The 22,217-nt window shown below is 37.8% G+C and overlaps 1 protein-coding gene across 1 annotated transcript in view; it reads right to left on the bottom strand.

Annotated features, from left to right (window-relative positions):
* Positions 1–22,217, bottom strand: part of UBR3 (ubiquitin protein ligase E3 component n-recognin 3) — a gene marked incomplete at its 5' end in the record, with an annotated part of 70,365 nt that overhangs the window by 5,306 nt on the left and 42,842 nt on the right. Inside the window, 5 exons of the mRNA XM_010168007.1 lie at positions 147–257; positions 661–768; positions 4,372–4,496; positions 12,617–12,717; positions 18,640–18,745. Of these exons, the coding sequence (XP_010166309.1) occupies positions 147–257; positions 661–768; positions 4,372–4,496; positions 12,617–12,717; positions 18,640–18,745 (551 nt within the window). The remainder of the gene's footprint in view (positions 1–146; positions 258–660; positions 769–4,371; positions 4,497–12,616; positions 12,718–18,639; positions 18,746–22,217) is intronic.

Here is a 22,217-nt window from a genome sequence, read left to right as displayed (position 1 = left end):
GGAAACAATGCTGCACAGGAATGCTATAGGATTTTAAAAATCTTACAATAGAAAATACATGCCATGAAAAAGACAACTGAAAAGTCTGATTTTTTATCTCTAGCTTTTAAATGGAAACATTTGAGTGTGTCCCCCTCAATCTGTACCTGGCAACTAGGTAAATCCCCTCCAAAAAGATGGTGTTGAAGAAGGCTTGTGATCCTGAGGAAAGGCAGGCAGAACTGCTGCAGATAGCACTCTACAGAATCAGGATTTACCTACAGGGGAAAGGCAGCTGCATCAAACATACATTCCAAAGGCCAGCATTTCACTAATAATCTGAAAGAACACTGTTTTATTTCTTTCCCCCTTGACAAATGTTTTTTCTACTTAAATATTCAGTTTTCCAAGTTTCTGAAAGTTCTTTCATAAGATTAAAAACCACAATTATAAGAAGTATTTGTCAATAACTTTCTCAACACAGCACTGGCCATATATGATATTAGTAAAAAAAGATTTGCACAGGCAAACTGTCCCAGAGGGATGTGCTTTGATCTAGAAAATAGGGAGTTGTACTGCAGTTTTTAGCAAGATCAGAGAAAAGTCATTATAACGAGGCTGAAAAACTTAAGAGACAGAAAGGGGACATGCTGGATATATTCTCAAGAGATTTGCCAGTACCACTGTTAATTCTTCAGTCTCTCCTTCTTCATATATCTTTCCCTTAGACAGCTCACTAATCACATGTCCCAGCAATACTTCCCATGATCTTTCTCCACTGGATGTATTCTGCAAATAAGAAGGAAAGAAATCCAAAATGCAGTGGTCATGAAAAGGAGAAAAAGTTTCTGTAAAAGTAACAGCAATGAAGTTCATTTCCTTTTGATCAACACATTAATTTTGACCTACAAAGATAAACATAAAAAAAACCCCAAACAAAAAACAAACTCCAAAATAACTCTACAGAAAGGGAATGCATTTAGCTCACAGAGTGAAATGCGAATTGCTACTTCAATGACATATGTTCTTAACTGAGTGTTATATGAAAACATTTTTACAGTGTTTCATTTACCATGTTTTTTCTGTGAGTATAAAAATGCTTACTTTAAAATTAGGAGGAATCAGTTTACAGATATATTGTGTCTTGACATTATTTGAATTCTAATACAACTAATGTAATTTATTTTTTTCAAAAAAAAAAAGTAGTTTTCTAAAATGTACCGACCAGAATGAATTACAAAAGACTTGCTCAGTATTTTAAGTTGAAACGAGTCTATCAGAAAATGGGAAGTTGTGTTTGGAATGAACAGTATCTGCCACAGATGGGAAAAAATATTTAGTGGAAAGAATAAACAGCCACTTAGCTTTGTGCCATAGCATTTACATTTAAAGGCAATGATTATAGAAAGCCATCAGAAATAGAAAGCAGTATCCCATAAATACTTTTCTTCTAAGTCATAATAAATTCTACCCAGGAAAAACATGACTGGATGTGAATTTTGAACTCTGTTAGTATATCATCAACATAACAAACAATCAGGCAGTGGAATGTTACTGGGATTCTTTAAAAAAAATTCCAAAGCAACTAGGTGAGATTAAGCATATAAAGACTTCAGTACATAGCAATGTATATAATTCATCAGCTGGTTTCCTCAGTGCATTTTGACATCAATTCTAATTGTTAATTTTAGATGGGGTCTTCACTTTTCAGCATTGGGATGGCAGATTCGCTGTTTATGCTCATAGTCTAAGAACCAGAAGGCAACATATATTTAAATTGGCAGTTAGGACAAACCTTTCATCTACATTATTCCTGGAAGTTTACGCCACAGGCATTTACGCTGTGCTTCTGACGACACCATGAGGCACCTTGCAAAGGTAACGAGAGTGAAGTTGGGAATCAAAAGTAGAATATCCACCTCTCAGCCCTGCTGAGAAATGAAACTCTTTTGTTTGATCATTTGGCATAAATAGAGAGGAAAGACTTCAGCTCATGTTTAACGTCTGGAATACCAAACTGAAATAGATTCATTTGGCATCATCCATGACAGAAGCTAAGTAAGGTGTGATCTGTGTACTCATTCCACAATCAAAATGGCAATATTATCAGCACATATGAAAAAGCTAGCCTGAACCACACATTTTAAGCCATTTGGGCCTCAAGAAACTTTTAAGAAAGAACTTTGATTCCTAAACTAAAAACCAACTTGCCTTGTGACATGCAAAGAGAAACAATTCACCTGAGGACTATGGCTAGGCTCAAGAAGAGAAGGGCTGCCAAAGGGCTGGGAGAGTGGAACAGGGAGCTACACGATTACCACTGGCTGGTCCTCATCCTCAGTGCTCAGAAGTCTCTTGCACACACATAGGGTCCAGGCAGCAACATTATGCTGGAGGAGGAGTGGGAAACTGGAAAGACATCTGGGGAAGGGCAAACTTGCAGGTGGGACTTATGCAAAGCCTCTGCACTTGGGGTAGACTATCACTGGGGTGGGATGGAAGCCAAGAAGGAAGTAAGTGTAGGAGTCCCTGAAGTCTTGAGGATCATGCAGAGACCACCCTAAGCACATACTGCCAAGCTGCTGTCAGAACTTGGACCTTTGTACACAGATGATCTACACGAGACAGACAAGAGGAAGGAGGAGGATGTTTTCAAGGGTGAGTGAGAGATGCTGTCAGTATAGCACATACACAGCGGGGAGCAATGTTCATATCTACCTCCTACCTCTTCTGCTCTCCCACTTGGAAAACTGTCAGCCTTCAATGGGCTTCTCACAGAAGAAAAGTCGAAATTCCCAAACTGACAGAAGTAAATCTGCTGTGTTATTTGAATTACACTAAATCACAACATCCATTCACAGTAACATACTGTTTAATGTGCTACTATTTCCCACTCGGCAAGCACACTAGTGAAAATGTCACTAAAACGGACTGTCTTTAATACCAAGCGATGGCTACTTCATGAAGCCATTATCTGAGCCATTATCATAATCTGCAAGCCTCAAGTACAAAGTGCTTAATGTGAGGCAAATGCTTTCACATGCTTCTATATGAAAACATCTTGGTATTAACAGGTAGCAAGCCCACCTACCACATGCCCTAAGTCTATTTCATACAATAAAAATCTCTTGCTGTAGACAGAAAACTAAGCATGTAAATATATGTTCAGATAAACTCCAACTTCTGCTACTAAGAAAAAGGCAGTCTGTGTTTATCATGTGGACTATGAAAGAATATAAGATGGTAACACTTTAATCTATTTATATGCTTTCTATCACAAACTTTAAACTGCAAAATTCTCTGTCACTTGGAATCACTTAACAAAAAATGGAAAAAAACCCTCAGCAGCAACAGTCTCAAGTAAATGTTCTTGAAATTCTAAGAAAATGACAACATATATTGAAAGAAGAGTGTAGAGAGGGAGCTAACAAAATGCAGTACTGGCCAGTGGTCTCAAATGCTTAATGCAAGTCCAGAAACAAAAATCCTGCATAGTAGCAGTTTGGCCAGCAGATAATTTGTCTTTATTGCCTTGGAGCTGTGACTGACCAGTATGACCAATCTAACTTACATGTGAAAAGCAGGTCATGCTTCTCAGTGCGCATTTCATTTTACAGCCAACATATCCTAAGGCCCAGCTGTTGTATAAAGGGGTATTCCTCCTCCCATTTCCTCTCCTGGCCCAAACACTTCCATCCTTTCCCTTGGTCTGGCACTGGCACTCTTTTGACCTTCTGGGGAATCAATCCGTGGAGCGGAAGACTAACTGAAGGATTAAAGGAATGCCAGTGCAGGGAACTGTCTTTTGGTGGGAACTGGCATTCAATCAGATAAACTAAAATAGCAAGATGCACCTTCACTTTACTTGTAAATACTATCAAAAGGCAAGGAAACCACAGTGAAATCTTTACGTGCCTAGTCTACAAATTTCCTTCTCTGCCTCTTCATCACACAAGCACTCTAGACCACATATTGAGAGAAATTTATATGGCTAGCCACAAATAGCATGAACAAATAAGACGAAGTTTCTTCCTCACCAACAAGCTTACCTGCTTTTCCAGTAAAGTAGTGCATTAGATCAACCCATGGTTTACCTAGGAAGGCTTCCGTTTCGTAGAAAGGAAAACTGCATTTACTCAATACCATTGCAACAAACTCAAGGCTGAAACTATAGAGATACAGCTGCAAATCTGAAACTTGGTTCTGGAACTGGATAGTCATTGTGAAGCTTTTAAGTCTTATCACATAGCAAAATCTGCACAAATTGCACATGCAGAAACAAAATGCTGGATTTCTGTGAGGCAGAAGCAAATTATTATATGCAAAGCAGAAGTATCTGTTACATTCCTACCAGAAATTTAGTAAAATAAACCTTGTAACAAATTAACCAACCTTTTTGAGGGCTCCTGACTCTTTCCATGCCATCCTATCTTCAGCACTGCATTTAACAGAATGTGCTACCAAGGCTTGAGTATACAGTAAAGTGAACAGCACTTTTATAATGCAGGTAAAGTGTTCTGTAAAATAAAGAAAGTCATTTTAAAACACATGGTATTTTTGGCAAATATACCAATTACAGTGTCTCTAGTTATGGAAATGATGCTTCTCAAATGAAAAGCAAGCGCCATACAAAAAGTACAAACCCCCCAAATACACAAAACAACAGAAATATATTTACTGGCTTTCAAAAATAACTTGGCAGCTGCAGTGAATGAACAAGTACAGGGCAAGTAATTTTCCACTGCTCCGTATGTTCATCTTAATCCTGATCAGCAGTGACTTCCTCCTAGGGACCTGGCGATATTACAAAATTCTACTTTGTCCAAACATTACATCAAGTTAAACTACTGATTACTGATAGCTATAGTTAATTAAGTGCTGTAGATGTAAACAAATGCATATCCTACTATCTCTTCTGGCAATGGTTACACCATCTGGGGTGAGTTACATTCATACAAATACTGGAAAAGTTAAGTTCCCAGAGAAACCACTGCAAGGACATAGAGCATACGTCAGTTTTATCCCTTCACCTCTGGGTATGGACCCAGCCATAGAAGACTCGCTGCAAATCACTCTCTAGTGAGTACCTGTTTACTGGACCTCATGTGAATACAGGAGGACAAAAGACAGACTGTCATTTTAGAACTTACCTTCTGTTAAAAGATCTTTATTTGTTTACAGTTTTTCGTAATATCTAAAGGACTATTATCTCCTACATAGAGGCGGCAGGAAAAAGGCTTTGAAATCTTTTTGGGGAAGCTAGCAACAGAGGCATAAAATCGAAAGAGGAAACAGGGTGAATGTGATCATTCTCTGAAATGAAGATATGGTAGTAGTCCTTTTTTCTCTTTTTACTTTAAGTTGTGTTTCCCACCCCAAATAATCTGATTTTTTTTTTTAAATCTAGGCAGATCAAAGAAATTTCTGTCATCACTCACATCATTCCTTAAGCACAAACATAACTGTAAAACAATGTATACAAAAATGAGGGTTTTAAAAAGTCCTCTCAGGCTTTGAAGTCAAGCAAACCAATTTTATTTGCATAAGCACCTCAAAAAAATTGGGTTAAATTCATTCTTTCTTCCCAAAGGATTTAAACAAGCTCTGTATGTGAAAATGAAGAGGAGGTAAGGGAGATGAAACTCCTTGCTTCTTTCTTGTATCTAATATCAAACCCCACCACTGGGTTCTAAAACACACAGAGCCAGGACATGAGCATGTAATTAAATCTGTGAAATAACAATTGCTTTTTTATGTAACAAATGTTTACAAATCAACGCAGACATGGATTTTGAAACTTTAAGATGTCACTGAGTATATACAATAAGCCCAATTTAAGCACCTAAATTATAATTTGTAACTATGTAATTAAAAGTGTACTTTTTTCTGTATTATATTAAACACGACAATGGATGCGACTATGCTTCATCTGCCCAGAAGGAGAACTCACCAGATCCCTCTAAGCCCACCTTTTTCCTCTGCTGAAACCTCAATTGTCTTAGCAATCCTCCTCCTGAGGAATAATAGCAGGGAAGCTTTCAGTAAATTTTCTGGGACTGAAAACTAAACCACAGGCACTCACAGAACTGTAAAAAAATGCCTCTTCAGCCTGAGCTACATTCTACAGTTGTAGCTAGAACTGAACTCAAGTACTGAGCTCTATCTCCATCTTGTTTGCAGGTTGTGTTGTTGGGTTTGGGGCCGGGGGGGGGCATTTTCAGTAGTGGGGGAAGGGGCTACAGCGATGCTCCCCGAGAGAATTTTTGCAAAGCTCCCCTGGCTCCAAGGCGGACCCACCTCCAGCCCAGGCTGAGCCAATTAGCAATAGGGAAATGCCTTTTTGAATCAGCATTTATGAGGGGAAGAACTGTTTTGAAAAGAAGAAGGAAGAAAGAACCATGAGGAGAGACCATTCACTTGAACAAAAAGGACCACTGGCTTAAATAATAAAGAGCATCATTGCCATGAGGAAGGAGGAGGGGTAAAACAAAGAACCTCAGACACTGGGATCAGCATGCATGAAGAGCAGGAGAAGGTAAATGAGGTCTCCTGCAGCCCATGGAAGTTCAACAGCAGAGCAGATACCCAAGTGTAGGCCATGGAGGACTCTATGTTGGACCAGAAAGTTGTGCCTGAGGGCAGTTGTGACTTTGAGTGCTCTTTTGACGAGCAAGGCAACCCCCAGAGTGGGTGGAGGAGGTGTGCTGGACTGGAGACCCATCTGCAGCCCATGAACGTCCCCATGCTGAAGCTGGGAGCTGTGCCTGGAGAGGTCCGTGACTCCATGGGAACACTATGTTGGAACACTTTGTTCCTGGACTCTTGGAGCCCATGGGACGGACCTCATGCTGGAAAGAGCAGCATAGGCAAACTGACTGTAACCCCCATTCCTGTCCCCTGTGCCACTGAGGGGAGAAGGTAGAGAAATCGGGAGCAAAGTAATTTGAGTCCAGGAAGAAGGGAGGGGTGGTGGGAAGTTGTCTGAAGATGTGGTTGTTATGTCTTACTATCCTACTCTGATTGATTGGTGTAACTATTAAATTGATTCTTCTTCCCCAGGTCAAGTCTGTTTTGCCCATGACCATAACTGGTGAGTCACACTCCCTGTCCTTATTTTGACCCATGACCCTTTTGTTCAGCTTACCGCATGGTCTTAGCTGGGTGAAACCACCACACAGGTACAAGAAATAGAGATCAATTCTACATTGTGGAAGCATGAATGAAAATCACTGCACTTACAGCAGCAAAACCAGACCACTGGTCAACATTCACTGATCTGCCACAGCCCACTTCATCTTCTAATTCTCATTCTGTTCTGATGAAGTGATTACACAGTGCTCAAACCTGGGTGTCTTAGCATCCTCTAGAACTATTACCTTTCTTAAAATCTGGTTTTTATTAAATATAATTACTCCTTTTCCCTATCCCCACCTTAATACTAATTGTTCCATTCATTGGAAATACTGTATCTAGCAGATATTATGTTTTTAAAAATAACTGAATGTTCTTGTATTTACTTGTGTGACTCATAAATTACTATGAATTACTTCTTTGGAGAATCCAAAATTGAACAGAATACCCTGCAGACTCTCACAGCTGGGTCACTTTTAAGAAATCCTGACTTTAGCACTAATTTTTTTTTTTTTTTAAGGAAAATATCACACGAGCAGCTCCGAGGTGGCACGCTGTGTAATGAGCACCAAGGCTTTGAACACAAGGATTCTATAGTCACAAAAACATCCCATGGGAGACATACTACAAACACCAGTCAGAGGACCAATTATAATTTCATTGCTATGTGTTATCTCTTATTTGTAAACTGCAGAATATTTGACAGCTGTAGGTCTCCATAATGCTAGAGCTGTTACGTTCTTGTCTGCTGCAAAGAGCAATTTTATTTGCTTTTCCGCAACACGCGCATGGAGGCTGCGTGGCGTTTTCCTGCTGCCCCCCTGGTGGAGGCTGCGATTTTACTACGTCATCTTTCTGGTTTAATAATTCTAAAGATTGCTAGTATATTTGTATGCTGTGGAGTCAACCGTGTAAATGCTGTCAGTCCTTTCTGTTGCAGATGATACAATGTGCAACATTCTGCACTGAAATGCAGTTAAGACTTCTGTGTTTGTACATTAAAAAACCTAATCTGATATTCTGACAGTCTAGGAGTTAAACAGTTATGGCAAGGCCATTATAATCAAAATAGAGGTTAATGCAGAATTTTTGTACTTATTTTTGTATAATATTGAGAAATGCTTTTGTTTGTATTCCTATTTTAAAAACTTTTTTAAACAAAACTTTTTGGAACTAAATTAATTCACAGCATCCTATCCATCATATGCATTAAACACACACTCTTAAAGTTTATAAAGGAAATACTTCTAGAACTCTAATTTTAACATTAGTGCAAGAAATATACAAATGAGTAAGCGCCTTACTAGCAATACGCATCTTTTAATTTTAGTATCAAATTAGATGATATATGCTGGCAGGCACTGACTGCAGAAATAACCTGCAAAGCAAAGCAAAGCAAATGCAAAATTAAGGACCTAGGACCTTTTATAGTGAATTCAGAAGGGCATCTTTACATAAATAGCCTTTGAAAATATTCTTGATCTAAAGCTAAAGCAGTTATTTGAAAAAATAACTTCAGAACAAAGGGAGACAGCACCGAACTTCAGATAATCCATGAAAGGTAAATTGAAAGTTCCATGATACAGATAAATATTTCAGCTTCCAGACTGAAACTGGATACTATTCAAGTTGATTACATTCATTCTATATTTAGTCAAGATCCTTATCCAATTATTAAGGAAAAGTGCTAGTGTTTGCCTCAGTGCTGCTTGCTGTAACTTTGTGGCATGTCATTGAAACTTTATAGAAAGAGAATGTGGCAGAACATCCAGGTCAAGTTCTTCAGCATCTGGGCAAAACAAGGGGCTGAATTTAGGTGTTACACACCAGAGAAGAAAACCTTTCCCACAGTCCACAGAGGTTGGGCTAAATTCTCAAACCAAGGTGGGGCACATCCACAAGCCCCAAATCACAGATCCTGTAAAAGCAGCACTGTGGCCTATGTTAGAGCAACACCAGGCTGTGTAACAGCGTGCTGGCAAACACCCACACTGCTGCATGACGCTCCTTGCGTGTGTGGCATCAAGCACAGTGCCAGGCCACTGCTGGCCACCTGACCACCAGTTCTATGCACCTACTAGCCTTAAGCTCCCCCCTGCTCACCCAGACTCCAGTTTTTTAAAACTTTGCAACAGTATGATTTTTTTTTTTACATTCAAAGCAAAGCAAAATCAAATCACTGGAAGCTACGAGTACTCTGCACTTCTAGAAATGTTCTGCTAACCGCCAAGCCACCGTCTCAATTTCTGTACTACCTTTCTTCATATGCAACACCATTTTCTATTTCTGTAATAAAGGAGCTAGAGGTTCTAGAAACAAAATCCTCATCTTCTACAGAGTCCCAGTTCACACCACCATGACCACTGTCCATCCTCTGCACAACTGCCATAGAATCAAACCAGAAATGCCTGTGTGGATTATTATGTATTTAGTCTTGCACAATTTCAAAATGTTGGGCATATGAAGCCTATAAAAGGTCTGATCATGTTCTAGTGTAAAAAAAATAAAAATAAAAAAATCAAATGGTTTTAGTATCTTGAACACAGCGTTTATTTTGCTGGTTGCACTACACAGGAGGCACACACTATCTTCCTCATTCCCTTCTTTGCAAATTGGTAAGTGCTTGTAAATGCTCTGACCTCCAACACAAACTTTCTCCCATTAAAAAGAAAAAAAAGAAAAAAAGATTGAATTTGTAGTGTTCTTTCTTTGTGATGTGTTCAGATCAATTTTCCTCTCTGAATGGGGAGGCAGAACAGTAATGACATTTTTATTGCTTTAATCAATGTCAGATTGAAAAAAGATACCAACACCCCTCCAACAGTTAATAGCGTAGTTAATGAAATTCCTAGTGCTATATCTGAAGGGCGAGAGATCAAGTTTGGGTCCTTCTTACAGAACCCTCAGTGTTTTTATAAAACATGGTGTAAACAAAATGGATTTTGAGTACAAACTTGAAGATTTAATACTTGATGAACAGGTTTAGTTTCCTGTAAGGATACAAATATGGTTTCTCTGAATACACCAATATACCTAATAAATGATACTGCAAAACCAGTACCATTACAGGAGAGTGTCCATGCTAAGAAGAGGACAAAAATCTTTCATGGATTCTAAACCCCACAGACTCTTCCTTCATTATTAGGGCTACAAAGATGATTAAGGGGCTGGAGCATCTTTCTTATGAGGAAAGACTGAGGGAGTTGGGTCTGTTTAGCCTGGAGAAGAGAAGACTGAGAGGGGATCTTATCAATGTTTATAAATATCTAAACGGCAGGTGTCAAGAGGATGGGGCCAGACTCTTTTCAGTGGTGGCCAGTGACAGCACAAGGGGCAACGGGCACAAGCTGGAACACAGAAGGTTCCGCTTAAACATGATGAAAAAATTCTTTACAGTGAGGGTGCCAGAGCACTGGAACAGGCTGCCCAGGGAGGTTGTGGAGTCTCCTTCCCTGGAGATGTTCAAAATCCACTTGGTTGCAGTCCTGTGCAACCTGCTCTAGGTGAACCTGCTTTGGCATGGGGGTTGGACTAGATGATCTCCAGAGGTCTATCCAACCTCTACCATTCCATGATTCTGTGATTATTAGTAACACCGATACCATGGTATTCTGCACCAAACTGCAACACCACCTCTTTTGCAAAGTACTGAAGTGATTTGTTAACAGAATATACTGTAAATATCTGTCAGTGCACACAGGCATCAACCGTCTGTCTGCATACTGGTTTCCAGTCAAGTCCACAGCTCCTGCACCCTACGATCATGCCAAAGCAGCACAGAAAGTTCAGGAAGCAGTAGGGTCAAATGTAGATTTTGTTCACCCCTATCACTGACCTGCCACAGGACCATGCACAAGCCATTTTACCTTTTCATGCCTCAGCTCTCTACCAAGAATTAATGATACTGAATTCAATTCTGTGACCTACACACCCATTGCAAAAGTTCTAAACAAATTTGTTATTACCTGTTTTTCTGAACTGCATTCTATACCTCAGGACAAAGGAATCCTGAAAGACTTCTTTTTTTAATCTGCCTAACCATTTTGATGAAACAAAAATTAGAAATATAAATGGCAATTTATTTCTAATTTAATGCTTCATAGATTGGAAGTGGTTACATTCATCTTCTTCCTGCCACTTGCCATTTCCCTTTCAACTGCAACGTACACTAAACGTAAGAGCAAGGCAAAACATGATGCTGATATGTGGTATTTTACAGAATTCTCTACAGGATGACTCACTATTAATTGAATTTTGTCTTTCCTAGGATAAGGTGTACTTTCATAAATGGTGTTTTTCAATGTTTGAATATAAACTACACAAAGACGACGTCTGTTTGTACTTGGTTTCACCACTTCCTTCCCTATATTCCAGAAGCCTTTAGTCTTGTTAAACTTTTGTTTACTGCTTTTATTAAATCCTTCCAAGAAAAGTTAACAATAGGCTTCCTACTAAAAAATATTTTATTGTCCTGGTATTTTCATATTCTAATGATTTATTGGACAGGTTTAATCCATAAACATGTACACTGAGTCGAAAAAACACAACCCACAATGTTAAGAGATATCCACAGAGACACTGGAGCCAAATTTGAACATTCAATCGTAAGGACTGAACACCTCTTCAGTGGAAACAGAGTTTCTACTATACTTTACAAGTTAGACGTATGCAGCAAGAACAGAACAGTCCCTGTGTTTAGCTATTCACAAATAACCAAAACTCAGCAGGTATCAAAATTGGCACACAGACCCCAAAGCAGATACTTTGTTCATTGTCAATGAAGCAGTAAAAAGGTACTTGTTTGTTTGTTTGTTCTCATTTTAAAATAAAGGCATAGCTATAAATAATCAAGCCAGAGACCAGAGGGTCTGCATTATCCATCTTCTGGAGTATAGTATATACTATTTATTAGCAAGATGGACCAGCTTCAGGTGTTCCTTTTATACAGAAAAAGAAATTTAGGTTTTAAAACACCTTTTATCTTAGTAATGAAAAAAAATCAGTTCCTAAGTATCTATTCAATATTTATTCCAAATTATACTATATGCTGTCGCTACTGAAGTTGCTGCATTACAGCAATTATCATTTTCATATACGATCTCCTATTATGTAAGACTGCTGCAATTTAAACTCTGAAATTCAAACTAAATTACAATCTTTCACCCTTAGGCACTCAGTTCAACTTCAAGTATTGAGCTGCCTCTCTAAGCACAGAGATGAAGGTCAAACAAAGGACACTTTTCCTTCTGTAAAAGTACTTAATAGTTTTTGCTCAGCTTTTGTGTCTTTACTGAATAGGCTGACTGATAGGGTGAGAAGACAGGGGACACAGATAAGCCTGTCAACCCACAACAAAAATTTATGTTCAGTGCCACCTTCTGTAGATAAGGCAAAAACATTATTTTAGAATACACAGTAGAGAAGCTATGATTTACCATCCAGGAAATCACCATGAATGCAGCCTCATGTATGTAATCATCCTAATGTACATATTTCTGTAACATACCTTTGTGCAATGGTTGAGGCATGGTTAAAATCTGGATAAGCAAAAGGGATGAGACATCTCTGTAAAGCACAGGAACTTCTGGCAGCTCTTCACTTATCAGTCTGGAAAGAAAACCCAAAGAAAATCACTTCTGATACTATAAACCCATTTTTAATTTTCATATTTTATTTTGCATTTTATTTAGATAGTATTACATTTGCTAGCAAGGTTACAGAAGCCAAATACCTGACAATTTGCTAATTGATCTTGATTTTAAAACCATTTAGTGTTACTAACGGATTGTAATAACTCATGAGGAAGTTAGCATTCGGTTACCTGATTCTTGTTACAGTGTTTTTAAACTACAAAACTGCCTGAAGCAGTTATTTCTATATACAGACTCAAGGAACCTTCGGTATTTCACTTTCAGAACTCATGTTCTAAAGTAAGAAAATATACTGCACAGCAACGTAATAATTTCATTGGTTTTCAAAGCACAGCATTTCATGGTACAACCGATTGTTTCATAAAATGATTGTTTAAAAGACCATAACACACAAAAATACACTTGTTTATATATAGGAGCCTCCCAAACAAAAACCAAATATTCTAAAAATCAGCATATTGAATTATAAAGAAGACAAAGGAAGCAAATTTTTTATCACACTACCAAGTCACATTTTCAAAATTATACAGGCAATGAAGTCACTAATCTCACTAAGTCCCTCTAATTCTACTTTTACCTACAGCTAGTTCTATTTTATGTTTTATGACACTGAGTTTTAAAATAACTCTCATTATGTAATGACTTTAGAGCCATGGACATCTCTTAAATTACTTCTCATCTTGAATTTTTAATTTATATATAAATTTGGGAATTAAGACAAAAAAAACCCAACTCCCTCTGGTCACATTTAGTTGAACACCTCAGTTTCTGACAGGGGTGTCCACATCAATATAATTTTAAGTCATGTAACAATTAGGTCAAATACCAGTCCTGACAAAATTAGGAAATATTCTTATATATACAGAATATGGTGAGTGGCAACATCACAAATAAATTAATTCATTTTCACATGCAGGATCAACTGAACTCTTTGTCTAATTTATGCATTTCATATGAATTGGAGAAGTAAAGCTACATTAAATGTCAGGGTTTTAGATAAGCTGCTTCCGTTTACATCAAGTGCTGCAGCATATGAAGCACTTAAAAACTGCTCTGTCATTTGTTAAGAGCCTAAGCAACTTCTTCATTATGACACTGAAACTGAATTAATAAAATGTGTTTAGAAATGTGTTTTATGGAAATTGCCCATCCTGTTAATCCCCAATGCATATGTGAGAGATTGATAAATGTGACTTTACAAAAAATTGTGCCTCAGAAGCACCGAATAAAATGAAAGCAAGTACAGTTTCAGCTGGGACCAAAGCAATATAAAATTATTCAAATGTATTACAGTTGTGTGCTGTATCCATTAAAAAAGGGAAGGGCGGGGATTTGGAAATAAGCTGCACAGTGCAATATAAACATGTATCAAAAGGAAAAATGCATTGCTTGACTTTCTCTATGGAACTGACCTCTCCTCCAGCCCAAGGTAATTGGGCTGTACCTCTCTGTGCCAATACCAGAGCTGTCCATCAGCTGGCAGCTGAGCAACTCTGCCTTTGTAGTCTGCATCCTCCTCCTGATAGAGGTTATGTGGAAATCACTTCTTTGGGAATGGATACAGAGGAATAGAAAATTCTGTTCTATTTTGAAATGAGCAGCATTTGCTTATGGCCTTTCCTTACATATACGCTCCCCTTCGTCTCTTCTCTCAGACACTTAAAATTTTTGTTTGATGCTAACTCCAACTGATTATAAAGTTAGAAAGTCAATAAAGTGGAAGCTTTGGGCCTCACACCTCTTAGAACTGGCAGATGAAGAAAACATGAGACATTGGGATATGGATACAGCTAAGCAAAGGTTTAATCAACTAGGGCAAATTTATATTCTCTTCAGTATTTGCAGGATGAGAAATACAGCCCACAAACCCCAGCCTGCAGAAAGTTCAGATTATTACACAGCTGCTCATGTTCATGATAAGAAAGTAGAATTCTACTATTTATTCTGGCTACATTCTAGGATACAATTACACTTTCATATTTGCTCTTCATTGTGTCACAGCAGATTTTACAGCAGGTCAGTTTTTCTCATTATAAAACACAGGATTTCACTGACAGTACTAACATTAGGTATCTCCCATTCTCTCTTTCACCACTATGCCCCTGGCACTCCCTTGTCACCCACTCCCAGACTTATTCAAATTCACTTTTTTGAAAACAGGGATTATTAGTTCCTTGACTTTGTTCATGATGCAGCCTGCTCAAGTTACATCAGCACAGCTGAAGAAGATGGTGAGCTACAGCACAGGGGAAGGAAGAAACAGCCAAGAGTGAGTACTCCTGAAGCTGGCATTACTGTTGAAACCTACGCATCACGACATGTCCTGAGGCACTGTGTTTCAGGCAGGGTTTGTGTGTTTATTGAATAGATCACATAAGTCCTGTTTGCAGCATGTGTATGTATGCACCACCTCTTGCACAAACCTTAACTACACCCCATTGTCCCATCATCCTACTCTCTGTCTGCTTGGGACTATCTTCATAAAAACTGTTTTATTTTTCCCATTTCACAACAGTTTCTGCAATGGAGATGTGACTTCAGAGGTTCCCACACACCCAGTTGCTCATTCCCATCCCTGTGCTGCAGTTTGTTGCCCCAGTATGACACTATAAACAATCACCACAGCAATCAAGCTTAGAACAAAACAACAGCAAAACAATTCAGTAAAAATAACCCAGTATATTTCAGCATTTCAGTTTACCATGGAGCTCCACCCTACAAGTGCTTCTACTGCAAAGATTCTTAATGCTTTATCAAATCATTCTTTGCTGACACATTTTGTGGTTCAAAACAGACACAAAAATTTCAGCTTCTGTAGAGATGTAAATTTTTTAAAATGTATATCCTTTTATTTCAGGTTTGCCATTCCTGAAACTCTGGCTATTTGGACTAGTCCATTAAATTTGCATCTGGGTTTAGTAATCATTGCCTCCAGCTGCTCCTTCTCTGCCCCCTGCCAGAAGCTATTATTCCCCACTTTAACCACAATAATTGTTTATTTGATCACCCTTGAAACCAGATCTGCCCCTAATAGAACAATTTGCTTAAGCACAGCCTGCGGGACCAAGCGTGTATTAAATTTGACAACATAAATTGCGCAGGATAAAGAATCGACTGTAACATTCACAAGTTCATCAGACTTAGCTTGATCTTTTTTCCTTCCTCTTCCTTCAAACAGTTCACATTATTTAAGCCCTTTTTGACAGGGTATCATCTTGCTCAAAACTTCCTTATTTCTACTTTACCTTGATGTGACTACCTGAGCTCCTGTCTATCTTTCCTCTCAGCTGCCATTTTCAGCTACAGAGCGATCTAGGTAGAGCTGTAGAAGATGACACTGGGCAAAACCAGGTGCTTTGGGAAGTATAGTAGAGCAATTCTGTGAGAGTCTTTTCAAAATACTTTGATCAGTTCTCCCAGACACATGAAGTCTAAGGCATGATTTATGAATAATGATAGCTGAGTTGTGGAAAACCAAGTTGAAAATTGTGACCTCTATACCTGGGTAGTTTTAATTGTGAATATTTATGAATTTAAATAAAGTAAGTACAATTAACTAAGAGTGAAAAGATAATGCAATGTCAGTTGTATCAGGTAGATTATTTTCTTTTTTAGTTTTGAAAAATAGTTTTTAAATAAATAAAGATACAACTAACTTCTCTGGAAAATTGCTTTCAACTGAAAATAACTTAATGTAAAAAATTAAATAGAAAAATACAGAATCTTGGTTTAAAGTTATTTTGCTCCTGTGACTTTCTTGATGTTAAATTGCTTGGAATCACAGTAATATAGTCAAACAATACAGATCTTTCAGTTTCAGTGACTTTTTTTTTTCTGCAAGTCTTTACTTAAAGTCTCATGTTGATTATTCAGATCACTTGGTTACCATCAAAACAGCAGAGTGCTACCCACATCTTAAATCTGCAGTGGTGTTTCTCCACCACCCTCTTAATCTTCTTCAGTTTACAGCAGTGTATCACCTTCTAATTGCTCTGAGCACTCTTTCTTATCTGAAAAATTTGCTATTCTGGATGTCTCACAAGGCTGTGTAACTCTAAGAAGCGTGCAGTTAGATCATACACACCAATCATATGAATGCCATCTTCAAGTGAAACTACAACTTCAAATTTCTATAACATAATTACAGGTATCCACCTTATGCTCTAATTTATACATTAAAAAACATGTCCCCGAGTTGCCTCATCTGGAGCTTTCTGGGGCCTGCAGATTAAAGTAGGAAAAATGTTCCAAGGAGTAAGCAAAGAAATTCCAGCTTGACTGCATCTGTGTAACTCAACGGTAAACTATTTCATGGCAAAATGGATGATCCCTCAGTTATAACTTCCTAAACAATTTAGGACTCAGTGCCAAACCAACATTAGCAAATCTACCAAGAAATCTTGAAAATTAGTGCAGAAAATAAGAGAACTGCTCAAATACATTCCCAACATGCAACAGCTCCAACAAAAGCAAGCCACTGTGTTCTACAGTACCATTCATTTCAAAGTGATTCAAAATACTGCCTAATGAAATCTGAGTTGCAGCAATCTAACCTTGGTATGACAAATGCATCACCAATTCTATCAAGTCTGTAAGGGCAAAAAAAAGTTGCATGTGCAGAAAAAGCCCCTCTGTTAATAGCTGCTTCCAAAGCCAGCAAGTTCTTCAAATACCAAAATGAGTCCCACAGCCATTCTGACTGGCAACAGCCTATCAAAGTGATCTTAATTTTAACCATACACCAAATTTATTAACCTTGTTCCACTGCTCAACCCAGGTCAGGGCAGGATCACAAAAAAACCCATATTCTCAAAGCAGTCAGAATAACATGAGTTTTCAGATTATAAAATTCCTGATGCTTTGTTCTGTTAATGGTTTATAAACTAATGTGTTAGTCTAGTCTAATTACTGCAATAATCTAACGCTGATTTCTAAAAAAGACCTGGGTCTGAGAGGACAAACAGTAAAATCTCAAACTAGAAGCAAGCACAAACATTTGAATAATGTTTCCTAATTTGCAGATTAGGATTGTGGTATTGCTACCCTAGATATCCTAATTTGTGAAATCCTGCACTATTTTCCACTTTAGGCTCCTGGAAACACATTGACAAATACGCAGCTGGATAGGCACTCAAAAGAGAGTCTTTTCAACATTATTGCAAGCTACAAAGTGCAGACCTTAGCTAGGAAGAAGATGCTAAAGGAGCCAAGAGGAAAAAAAAAATAAAATACTGTTATCTGGTTTTAGGCAAGAAACCTGTCTTCTCACCATCAAGGTAGAATGCAAAAAGTGAAGGGTCTTAAGCAGGGAGATGAGTCCTTGCTGGGCAAAGATATATGGCTCCATATTGTATTGGTAATCTTTGTACAGCTATATATGCAAGATTCATGTTTTAAAAGCAAACTCAGGTAAATAACTTGTTTAAAATAACAAGCATAAAGAAAATCTTTAGCTTCAAACAGAATTATTTCTCACATATATTATGTCTACTTATGGTATTTCTGTAACAGCTGTTAGTCATTGCCCAACTTTCAATAGACTATTCATGAACTTAATCTTGATGTAAATTTTGTCTAGCATTCATATCAGGAATGACAGTACACCTATCCACTTACCCAACAGTATTAAATATGCACATGCTTAAGCTTGTAAGTGGTGTATTTAAGCTTTAACTCAAAACTGGAATGTGTCAGATTTTATGTAAAATAAATTTGAAAATTTATTTTTACAAATATATGCACACAATTTTTAGATGCTAAGTTCATCAGCCTACCTCACAGAGAATTTAAATTAAGACAGAAAGTTACCCAAAGTCCCTCTTGTAAGGATGTTTCTTTCACAAGGTAAAACTGATATTGGGTAAATGAAAATACTTGCTCTGAATTTTTATCCTGCATCAGCTGTGTTAGTTTTCTCCAGGGATTGTATGCAGAGTCTATACTGTAGAGGCGCATGTGCATGGCCAACACGTGGAACAGCTGATCTGAAAGGTGAAGAAGACAGATTGTCGATTATTATGTTCAATAATATTAAGTATTTTACATTAAGTTGCCATAATTTATTTTATAAGATCCCAAAAAGTCTGTCATCTCATTCCAAATAAGCTGGTACCCTAATAAGCATCTTTTTTTTTTAAAAAAAAAAAAAAAAAAAAAAAGGTTTTGAAAAGAAGTAAGATTTCAGTAGAAGGCAGTAGAACATATGCACATATACAAAAAAGTGTTTGGTTTTTTTTCTCTCCCAAAATTCTGAAAAAGAGAAAGGCTGTTTAGAAAGCTTAGACCAGTTCTCAGTTGTTTCAAGGCTCATAAAACACCAGCTCCACATACTTAATTATAGGTCTTTTAAAAAACCCTGTTCCATATGCTGTTATGTTGCTAAGGTTCCATGCTCATTTCACTTCCCTCTCCAGCCATGATTTCCTCAACATCTCCTTTACACAGAGACTGATATACTTTTAACACACGGGGTTTATTCCTCTCTCACAGTTAACTTCTGTGTACAACGTATTTTAAATTAACCTAAAGTTGCTAGAAGTTCTAGCCTGTAACAGGATCACTTTGGCTCTTCAACCTTAAAAGGTTATTATTCTTTCTGCCTTCATAAGGTTATTTTGTAGGTAACTTTCAGAAGACGAAAAACCTCCAAACTTCTGGCAACACCACAATGACACTGAAGTAGCAACGGTCTTTGTAACTGCAAAGATTTGTCTACACAACCTGCAGGCAAAGTTTGCTGATATTCATCCATTCAAAACCTTTTGTACATAAAATATCATTTGCAAAAATACTTTGAACAGAGTGTTTTGAACAAAGGATGCTTAGTTTATTATTTATGTACATTACTGCAGTATCATATATTAAAATGCAGTTTTCATTTCTCTATGAATTATATGATCAACACAAATAAAGATAACATGTAATCTTTTCTCCCCTTAAGCGAGCTAAGAAGGCATACACCACCTATGTTGACATAGGCACGTACAATAAGAATCTCAGACTTCATTTCTTTTTCTGCATTTATAATAGTTACAGTTTGGAAAAAATGCACCTTTTTAATCTTCATAGGTTTATATTGAAATCATATTTTAAGATACTATTTCCCACAATTTTGCTCACTTTTTCCCTCCTGTCACTCTATATCTTGCCATTTGCTACCATGTTTGCTTCTCCTGTTCAATTTTCTGGGACCCTGCTTCCTTCCTCCCTTTCATTTTAACCGTTTCCCTTAGTATTTTGCCATTTTCTTTCCCTCCCACCCCTCTTTTATTCTTTCAATTGATCCCTCTGCCTCCTACTCTCTTAATCTCTCTCCCTTCTGGCTACAACCCACTTGCTCAACCTACACACACTCACAGGTCTTTTTAAAGTAGAAATAGTAGCTATTAATTTATTTTCCATAAATAGGCAATTACTCAGAGGTACGCAATGGCCAAAAAAGTCGCATGATGAAGTCAGCTGACTGCCAGAGCCTGAGGGCTGTAATTAGCTCCTGGGGTTTGTAAAATAATTGGAGATGTAGATGGCATTGGAACTGATTGCTGTCACCTGCTTTCTGAATAAAAACAGTCAATGAGGACAAAATAAGTCATTTTTGCTCCTGGCAAGAGATTCTAGCAAAATACTGTTTTGCTGACAAACTTAAAAACCCTGAAAATATACTGATATTTCATCAAAAGAATAAACCCCCCCCTCTAGTATGGTTTTATTTGGAATGAAACCTATGAAAGTCTCAGTTTCTTCCTTCTTGCCTCCCTGCTACTGCTACTAAAAGGAATGTCATGTTTTTCTGAACTGCTCCTTGCCTCAAACAGAAATGGGCAAATACGGGGGGTGGGGGGAAGAATGGAAGCTTAGCATAATTAATTAACCCTTTGCTCCTTTAATAGCTATTTTCCCAAGCTTTTACTAGTAAGAAATTCAGTTTGGCAGTCTTGTAAGACAATATTTTTTGTTTGTGATTAAGGCAGCTATTACTCCTTTGTAAGAAAACGTGTTTAACACAAACATAAAGCTAGGAAGTAGGTAATAAGATATAGTTACAATGACCTTTTCTGACATATTTTTAATGAATTGACTCAAAAACATGGAAGATACTCCTGAAGCCAACGCAGTGCAGCCATGCCTGTTTCTGCAGTCAGGGTAACCAAGGAATAACAGTGCCCCACAGGGGAACACGGCAGCAGACGCAGCCCAACGGCTGCCACCTTCAATGTCAGTAACACCCAGTTCTCATTTGCCTATTGCTTCCGTATTCGCATTTCTGAGATTTCGTACAACGGTAAAAAGCTAAGGACTAGCCAGAGGAACATACAAAGGTTTATTTCCTCACAAACATTCTTCAGTTTTATACCACAGTGACTCCAATCGCTTTACCTCAAATTTATTATGATCATGGAGTACTGGAGAAAGACAAGGAAAAAATCAGAGCATGGAAAATCTAGGGCTGGCAACTTCTTTGTGCACCAAGTGCTTGGTGTTCCAACACAATCTTATGCTTGAGGGACTGGTAGAAATCTGCCTTGGGACAAATGAATACCAGAGGGTTTTTCCCCATGTATTCGTGTGAATGCATCATTCAGAAATGTAAACATAAAAATACAGAATGGCCTCCTATTTTCTTATACCCTACTTACTTAAAAGCTTTAAAATACACTTATTTTCCTTCTTCTTCTTTTTTTTTTTTAACATGTAGCAGAAAACCATTAACATGACAATGGGCTGTGAACAGCCTTGCCTAGTCTTGTGAAGAATGGAAAGGAAGGCCATAACCTCACCAGCCATCCCCAAACCCTCCACCGCTCACACTGTTATCTTATGGCAAATTCTCTCCAGGGTAGCCCACCTTTGTGAGTGGGAAAGACAGGACCTGGGTGTAGCTCAGAGTCTCAACAATAACGTTCTTAAAATTTGGTAGAAGAATATTCATTTTGGAATGAAATGTTCACCACAAGTGGAATTGAAAACATCCTTGCCTCAACTGCTGTGGGAAGATCTTACCAGACTAGAGACGGTATACCCTTCTTCTCCTAAAGTTTGCTGGGACTATGAAGAAGAATGTATATTATAACAAAAAACACTTGATACAACCAGATGGAACTTGATTGTTAATAAGGGGATTGAAGATTTTTTTTTTTCTCCTTGCAGAGATTTATATAGTCCACTTAGCAACAGCAGCTGCAAAGACCTGCTGACAGCATCTTCCCATTCATCACTGATCCACTAGATTGGAATCAGTGAAGAAAAAAAAAATGTGAAGGTCAGGAAAAGCCTATTAAGGCATTAAGATATGAATAGTCTTTACAAAATCTTAAGCCTTAATTGGTGATGAAGAAGCTAATTATCCTCAACACCAAAATTTCCAGTGTATGAAATCAACTTTAGCAATAGAATTCTAATGGTATCTATCTTTGCCTCTCCTACACTATTTTTAGGAAATAGTTAGGATCATCTGTT

The sequence above is a fragment of the Antrostomus carolinensis genome, unplaced genomic scaffold (assembly GCF_000700745.2).
Source record: "Antrostomus carolinensis isolate BGI_N321 unplaced genomic scaffold, ASM70074v2 scaffold3090, whole genome shotgun sequence".
NCBI classification, from domain to species: domain Eukaryota; kingdom Metazoa; phylum Chordata; class Aves; order Caprimulgiformes; family Caprimulgidae; genus Antrostomus; species Antrostomus carolinensis.
The sequence above is the reverse complement of the archived record's forward strand: the minus strand, read 5'-3'. Positions and strand labels throughout refer to the sequence as shown.